Source organism: Apis dorsata, unplaced genomic scaffold, assembly GCF_000469605.1.
Source record: "Apis dorsata unplaced genomic scaffold, Apis dorsata 1.3 scaffold_89, whole genome shotgun sequence".
Lineage (NCBI taxonomy): Eukaryota > Metazoa > Arthropoda > Insecta > Hymenoptera > Apidae > Apis > Apis dorsata.
In genome coordinates this window covers 688,730-697,285 of record NW_006263387.1, presented here as the reverse complement: position 1 = coordinate 697,285, position 8,556 = coordinate 688,730, and the positions used below count along the sequence as shown (strand labels likewise).

Genomic DNA, 8,556 nt, shown 5'->3' with positions numbered 1-8,556 from the left:
TTTTAAGATAATATAATATATTGTTTTTTTAAATTTTTTTTATGTCTTCTTGTATATTGATTATATGATTATATATATATTATATAAATAAAATATTGTATTATTGATATTTATTATAATGTAAAAATTTAAAGAAATAAACATTTATATTTTTTATCATTATTTTTTAAATGGATAGACAATTGACAAATCTGTCAAATTGACAAGTTTGTTTGGCACTAACATGGCTGCCAGGATCAATAGAAAACTGTCATAATACGTTTTATCCATGTTCATTGGCATTATTAGATTTTCTAAAATGTATTGTACGAATATTTTCTTGTGAAAATGAATATTTTTTAAATTCTTATAAAATTTTATTTATATTTTTATGAAAATGTCTTAATTTTAATTTATAATGATAGGTGAAAGTGTTCTGAATAACTGTTGACCCGTGAAACGAAAGTGATCATAACAATGTAATTCAGCATTAAAAAAACAATATCTTTTTAATGATCGATTCGAAATCATACATATTATAAGAGTTCCTATTTTGTATGAACGTCGTAATGTATTTATTTTAAAAATATTATTTAATAATATTAAAATATATTTAATATGTTTACATGATTGTTATTTCATATTTAATTCACAAGAAGACTTTTTATACAATTTATTTGAATATTTTTCAATCTTAGTAGTGAAAAAATTGGTGTTAATCAGGGAAACAATTAAGTTTCCAATAGATGATATATTAATATGGATATTTTTGAATTTATTTGTGTATCTGTGATTACATTTATGTGTGGTATAATATGTACAATTGTATTGGAATTTTATTTCTTCAAAAAATTTTTGGAACAAGCACCTTTAGCAAATTCACCAAAAAAATCACTTCACCATGACAAGGCTCAATTACCTAAAGAATTATTTGAAAAAATTCAAGATGAAAAAATAAATTCCATAAATATATCACGTCAGGGTATGTGTCAAGGCAATGAAAACTTGGCAATAAATTTAACATTACAATTTCTATTCAATGAACTTAGAAATGCTGAGAGAGTACGTCTTTGGTTATATAGAAAATTAAATAATGAATTCAAAGAATTATTAACTCAATCTACTACTGGAAAATTATTGGACAGTGTACAGGTAAATTATTGTTTAAATTATTATTTGATATTTATATGTTAAATATAAATAAATAATATATATTTTTTTTTTCAGTTAAGAGATTTAAATTTAGGTTCACAATTTCCCACAATAAAAGGTTTAGAAGTTGCAGATTCAAAAATAGATGCTGATACAGGATTATTGGAAACATTGGATTTATCTTTAGATTTACATTATTCTGGAAATTTTCAATTATCAATAGATGTTAAAATGTTATTGGGAAAGACTGCTTATATGGCTTTACAAGGTACATTAATAATTTGAACAAATTATTGTAAATATATTTCTTGATTTTGTGATTCAATGTTTATGTAATTTATAATATTTTCTTTCAGTGAAACGTATCAGTGGTAGAGCTAGATTACAATTTACACGTGTTCCATATACTCATTGGTCTTTAAGTTTCTATTCAGATCCTATACTTGAATTGGAAGTGCAATCCCAATTTCAAGGTCGTCAATTACAACCACAAATTATTTCTTTAATCACAGGACAAATTCGGAGAGCAGTACGAAGAAAGCACACGTTACCTCGCTATAAAATGCGTTACAAACCATTTTTCCGCAGACTAAACGATGAAGCCGTAGATTTATCTGAAGTAAAATATTTCTTGATTCCCATCATTATAAAAATTGAAAAATAATATATCTAACAAATGTTTAAAAACTTTCAGGTCGCTAATATGCAATTAATACCAGGTTACTTGGAAGTATCATTGGTTGAAGTAACTAGATTAAATCTTGGACCTAATATACTTGCTAATGCAGAGGATAGATCACAAGTTGAAATATATTGTACAATAAGCATAGATTCAACACCTTGGGTGTATTTAACTCAATATACTGGCGTTCCTTATATGGTATTGGATTTAATTATCAGTAAAGTTGGGTCACAGCAACTTGGTGTAGTATTTAAACAAGAATTTGTGCCAGAAATAGGTCATACATGTGTATTAGTTGAAACTATAATAGTTGGAAGTCCTGCTGCAATTGCTGAAATGAAAAAAGGGGATATTTTAATAGCAGTAGATGGTAAAAAAGTATCTAATATGAATCAAGTAGCTAAATTTGTAAAAAGTGCTGTACAAAGACGTTTTATCATAAGGGTTGAAAGAAAGTATTCTAAAATAGATTTAGACAAGCAAACTAGTATGAAATTGGATAGTGAAAAAATATCTGCAGAAAGAGGAGGAGATAAAAAAACATTAAAAATTGATCCCATATCAAATAAGGGAGATACACCCAGTACAGAAGATAGCAAAATCAAATTTGAAACTCAAATTAAATTTTCAGATTTAAAAGATTATGAAAATGAAATTGTTGATAAATTGGAAATGGGTAATAAATTTTTTAGAAGAAGAAAAAGCAGTGCACATATTGATGATACTGCTCAAACACCAGATACTACACCTTCCAGAAAAATTTCGACTACTTCGAATCAATCAATATCGAGTAATTCTCAATTTTGTTTTAATGATAGTTATGTAACAAATATATCAGATTTGTATTATACCACTAAAGAAAAGGAATATGCTTCTTCAATTACTTTTGAGGAAACTAGAACTTTCCAAATTGATTCAGAACTTCAGTATTTAAATATTGGAGTGTGGGGTCGTGTAAGAGGAGGAGAAATTCATGCAAAATTATTAGGATATATTAATGTTCCCATGAAATTAATTTTAGCACAATGCTATACATCCTCAACTGGTCATTATCTTAAATGTCATGCTTTATTACCACCAGATAGTGGTATGTATTAATCTTATTAAATATAATTTTTAATATTATTGTTATCTATTTTATTTTAATTTTATGCTATATTTTATAAGCTTCCTTGACGACAGTTCATCCAAAACTACAAGATTATTCAGGATTTGATCCCACACTTTGTTATGGTGATATTTTATTATCTTATATATGGGAATCCAATTATTCAAATCGCCATATACTTGATATGGGAAAAAAGGAAAATACAGAAGCTATTAAAACACAACCATCTTTGAGTGAAGAAATTGTTGAAAAAAAAATGCATGACTTTATTAGAACTCACTTTCATAGAGCAACACATTGCGATTTTTGTACAAAAAAGGTCGATGTTTTTACAATTATTCTTTTTTTTTAAATGTTTTATATTGAATAACAAAATTTATATGTTTATATAGATTTGGCTAAAAGATGCGGTACAGTGCAGAGATTGTGGTATGGTATGTCATAAAAAATGCGAAGTCCGGTGTCAAGCATCGGGAATATGTGGAGCCGAAAGTATAACAACAATGGCATTAGAAGCGGATGAAATAGAGCCTACTCTTATCGGAGAATCGGGTCCAGAAATTTCACTAACCAGTTGTGAAGATACTGTACAGGTACTCAAGACGTAATAAAAATTTTTATTACATGAGAATGGTATTGTCAACTTAATGAAACTTCAAATATACTAAACTTTAAAATCGTAATAAATGTTATATCTTGTTGACAATTCCATAAAACGAATATTCTTATTCGTTTTTTTCATTGTGATTTATATAATGTCACTTTTTAAAAATAATAATTATAATTAAGATAACTTAGAATTTAAAGTTAAATTTCTGGATTAAAGTTTATTGACATATGTGATATATACATACATAATTTATATTTTTATTAAAAAAAATTGTATATTAATTTTGAAAGATAAAATTTTGTTATTCAACTGTGGTTAGAATGAAATTTTAAAAAAGAAATATTATAAAATTACAATTACTATACATATCTACGCTTTATTAGTGATATTTAATTGTACAGTATGCAATGCTGTAATCAAGGAATTGCAAATTTTGGGCAATTAATGTATACTTGAAATATCTAGAGTATTCTTGGTATTTTGTACATAGGGAAACAACTGTTAAGTGTGATTCACTTTATTGTTGGCAATAAAATTGATCATCTGCATAATAGGGAGGTGAAGGTTTTTTGTAGGTTTGCACCTTAACCTTGCTTCTAATGTATTTATGAGTTTTGTAAGTGAATAGATTATTTGCTTTATTATTGTCTAATAAACTAATTTAACCTTTTACACATTAAATAATCAAGAGCGAGATTGAGGGCACGATTGTTTGTATATTTTGTTTTTCTTTCTTTTATTGGTTTTTATAATTAGATAAATAAAATTATTAATAAATTTGAAATCCATTAATCAATTAATCAGGGTGCAACTATGATGGCCATGAAGGCTAGTATAGCTAATACTCTATTGGGCCTGAAGAAGGCTGGAAGTACCAGTTGCTTGGCCCCGCCGGCTTCCGGTACTGGTTTGGCATCTAGAAGTCTTCCCCCAAGTCCCTGTGCATCCCGCAAGGTAGAATTTAATAACACAAATTTGTTCAGTTGGAACAGAGAAGGATCATATTGATCGTTTTGCTAATAATAATTATATTAGCTATTAATAATTTATCAATTGTGATTAAATCAAAATGTAATTTCAGGCCTTCTCTGCTCTATTTCTATTCTTTTTCCTATTCTTTTATATATACCAGCAATTGTAGGGGGCAGAAAACACGCTTATGATTATATTGATTGTGATTTTAAAGCTTATATTATTTGATTCGCTTCGCGTTCAATCTTTCGTGCAACGTTTTGAAAACTCTTATAAGAAGCTTTTACTTTCTATTGCAAACGACTATGTTTTTTATTTCTTATGGCACTAATTGTTATGTTGAAGTAACAGATATGCAGATGCACATTGAACCATCATGCTTATTATATAAAATATCGTTGTATTGATGCTGTATAATTATTACAATTTCTAATAGTGCAATAAACGATGCTTTCTTTACACGTTTATTATCATATCGATCAAAGGTAGGTGCATTTATTTCATAGGGACAAGATTTAAAAATCGAATATTATGCTCCAATGTATCTGATCAAATTATTGAAACATTTAGAATTCATTGGTCGGAGGCTTGGGCATAAGTCCTGATCTCTTGGAGGGTGCTGAGCCAAGTGTGGCAGCTCCTCTAGTAGCAGGGGATTTGGATGATGGTCTTATGTCTAGGGCTAAAGATACCGGCAAGTTTCTGTACAAACATTTGGAGCCTCAAGAACGTGTTGAAAAGATTAATACTATGGTAAAGATAAAAATGAATTTTAAAGATATAAATGAAATACAAATATTATATTTAATCGTTTTTTTCAATATAGATGGGAAAGCTTAAAACTGCGCTCGATGCCGAAACTACCTCAAGATTAGAATTATCACAAAGTGGAGAAATGGACAGTATTAAATTGATTGCACAGAGTGATTTACGTGTGCAAGCACTGAGTGTCTTATTATTGCATTATTGTGCCGGATTACAACACGCGCAAGAAGTATTAGATCGATCTCAAAGAAACAAGGAATCTTAATAGATTTAAGTTTTATTATTAGAGAAGAAGCCAAGATATATTATATATATTCTTTCACTTCTTACATTCAAATTTACTTCATTTTACTTCAATTTAAATTAAACTAAATATTGATCGAATCATTGATCGAATTTGAACAATTATAATTCCGTTCAGGGATCTATAATATATATTTATAATTGTATGTATTATATGCGTGTTTCGAAATTTCTCTTTAAATGGTGCAGCGATATTCATGTTAATATCTCGAGATAATACTCGTAAATTTTACCGTGATACTTTCATAGTTTACCAGAGAACACCAAAAATTAAGACTTGTATTTACAGATTTTACGTATATTTGTAGAGAACAGAGTACAATATATACCAACTGTGTTTACGCTTAGAATATTTTCAGCGGTTTAGGTAAATAATTATAGAACGATTAAAATAATAAATACGGGAAAATAGTGTCTTGAGTTTAAGCATAAGGTAATGGGAAATTAGGTATTTAATTATAGTATATAGCTTTACAGAATAGATATTATTCTCTTCAATAATAATATAGTGATTTAAGATCGATTATTAAACTCAAACATTCAAGAATAGATTTTTTTTTTTTATTGTTTTATTTGATTGTAAATTAGCTTCAATGAAATGCATGAATTGCAAGTAATTTATCAAGTATTAATACGAATATTATCTACACAAGAATATGAATGAAATATATGATAAAGATAGAATTCCATCCATAGATAACACTACATCAAAATATCGATGTAGCGTAGTTTTATGAGATATTGCAATTCATTGTTAGTATGTAAAATGAATATAAAAAGATTAATATAGATTGTTCAGTAATAATTTTTACTTATATTATTTCAGGATAATAATTAGCGAGAATTGTTTTCTATGCAATTATTTTCTCTTGAAATTATATTATTATTCTAAACAATGCTATAAGTATTGAAAATATTTCATTCGTCCAACGAAAAATATATATACATACGAATAAAAGCGAAATTGAATTGATGCTCGTCTATAGTTACTGACGACGTTTCCGTTCGTTCAAGCTACGTAAAACATCCGAATTCTCGGTAAATATGAAAATACTCGAAAAACGGAGACGCAATAATCTGCGAGTGCACAAAGAAATCTACGTCAGAGCCAAAGATTTTATAGGGCCAACGTTCGCGGTCAAACGGAGACGTTTGACAAAGATTTTCCGCTCATTATAATCGCGAAATGCACCGTAAAAGTACGAGAAAAAAGATAGCCTGTAATATAAAACTTGCAACGATTTGGATTTTATTCGTTTTCTTTCTTTTTTTTATTTTATTGCGAATCAACAAACAATTCCAAACCACCAACGCATATCCATGTGATTCCTTTCGCACACGGCTTTTCCCAGCGTTCATAAAAGTTTGTTGCGCGGATTATTCGTGGAACACGATGTTTCTTTCTGTCGTGTGTTGGCAGATCACAGTTGGCGTAAACTCAGAATCTTAACTGGATATAAAATTGCGCGTCGTTTTGGAAATACTAAGTCATTAAATTTAAAAAGAACAATGTAATATATTGATGTTCCGGATCTATTATTAAAATTGATTATGAAATTAAAAAGATGAAATGATCAGACTGGAGTCAGACGTTAAGAGGCTATGAAAATCTTCTTTACTGATATATGTACATATGTAATGTGCATGTGTATAGAGAATGAATAGATGTATAGAGAAAAAAAATGAAATCGCGTGAAGGCGAATAGAGAAAGAGAGGGCATACACGTGCACGGATCGCGTGCATCGATCTTTCACGATGTAGCGTAGCTTTTATCTCGCGTATGTTCATGCAAGAGTCAATACGAATACGACGACTAAGAAGTCATGGGGGATTTTGGCCCGCAAATCTATTCTCGTCCATGAAATGCACGCGCAGTATCCTCTGGCCACGTGCCAAACATACCGAAGAATCGTATAAACATTTTATCCCTGTTGGGATACTAGGCTCTACGATGAATGGAGAGCAAAAAAATCTCCTATCGAGAAAAAACAGATCCTTTCGCACATTTATTCGCGATTGCTTTCGAGATAGAGATAGATTGCAGATTCGATGTACTTTCTTCTCTTCTTTTTTTTTTTTTTTTTTTTTTTTTTTTTTCTTTTTGCTGTTAAATGAGAACATTCGATACGATCGGTAACGATGAGTCAGAAAGATTTCGTTTTTTTCAGAATACCGTGTGATTGGATGAATATGAGATTCTTTCGAGAGAAAGGAGTAGAAATATATTGTTTTAATGCAGCGAAATGAATACGTTTCTCGATCTCGCGACGTCGGCCAACACGCGTATTCAATGTTCTCTTTCGTCTGAAAAAGTAAAATATTTGCCAGTTCTTCCAGATGCTCAACGCTGTTTATTATCGCGGCGATAATATTATAGCGACGATGCATGTATCTATATATGTATCATCCTCTTCTTTTAAATCTTGTCACTTAAGAAATGATCAATTGTATTGTACAATTTGGATTCATATTTTTACCAAGGAAATGTTCAATATTGTTTTTTTATCAGAAAACTACAAATTTCTATTATTAAATATAATACGAAATAACAAGAATATAATTTAATTTAATCAACTTACTTTTTATAGCCCATTCTAAAAAAATTATTTGAGAAGGGAAGAGTATTTTTAATGATTTGCTGAATTAACACGTGTGCCAATCCAATTGTTAAGTGGAACATTTTTGTATCGTGCTGTTTCCAAAAATATACAAAAAGAAAAAAAGAAAATATCTGAAATCGGATCACCGCTGGAAAAGATCGATGATAGCTAATAATGAGCATTTGCAATGGCGCAGTAGGCATCGTGCCGAACGAATGGTTCGTCGTATTTTTGACCTTGGTTTTGGACGACGTGAATATTTCGCGAACACGAATGAAAAGGTGAACGGAACTACTCGAACAAAGATTTGACCGAACTAAAAGCGGGATAGAAATATATTTAAAACGATTATTTTTTGCTAGTTTCGTTCGCTTCCTCGTTCGC

General features: G+C 29.3%; 1 protein-coding gene across 3 annotated transcripts; it reads left to right on the top strand.

Moving 5' to 3' along the window:
• Positions 1-160: 160 nt before the first annotated feature.
• LOC102672696 (PDZ domain-containing protein 8) lies at positions 161-6,778 on the top strand. 3 transcript variants are annotated; one of them, XM_006611614.2, is made up of 9 exons: positions 161-1,131; positions 1,207-1,399; positions 1,488-1,750; positions 1,826-2,900; positions 2,981-3,240; positions 3,314-3,514; positions 4,336-4,485; positions 5,074-5,256; positions 5,330-6,778. In XM_006611614.2, exons 1-9 carry the CDS (start codon positions 739-741, stop codon positions 5,531-5,533), a joined length of 2,922 nt encoding a protein of 973 aa, XP_006611677.1. In that variant the 5' UTR covers positions 161-738; the 3' UTR covers positions 5,534-6,778. The 3 variants fall into 3 exon arrangements, with proteins under 3 accessions (XP_006611677.1, XP_006611679.1, XP_006611678.1); XM_006611616.2 differs by lacking the exon at positions 5,330-6,778 and adding an exon at positions 4,940-4,988 and having other exon boundaries at positions 5,074-5,250; XM_006611615.2 differs by lacking the exon at positions 4,336-4,485 and having other exon boundaries at positions 163-1,131.
• The last annotated feature ends 1,778 nt before the right edge of the window (positions 6,779-8,556 follow it).

Coding starts and splice junctions, on each gene's coding strand:
- LOC102672696 (XM_006611614.2), top strand. CDS start 739: ATGGATATTTTTGAATTTATTTGTGTATCTGTGATTACATTTATGTGT. Junction 4,486..5,073: donor GTCCCTGTGCATCCCGCAAG/GTAGAATTTAAT, acceptor TGAAACATTTAG/AATTCATTGGTCGGAGGCTT. Junction 5,257..5,329: donor TTGAAAAGATTAATACTATG/GTAAAGATAAAA, acceptor TTTTCAATATAG/ATGGGAAAGCTTAAAACTGC.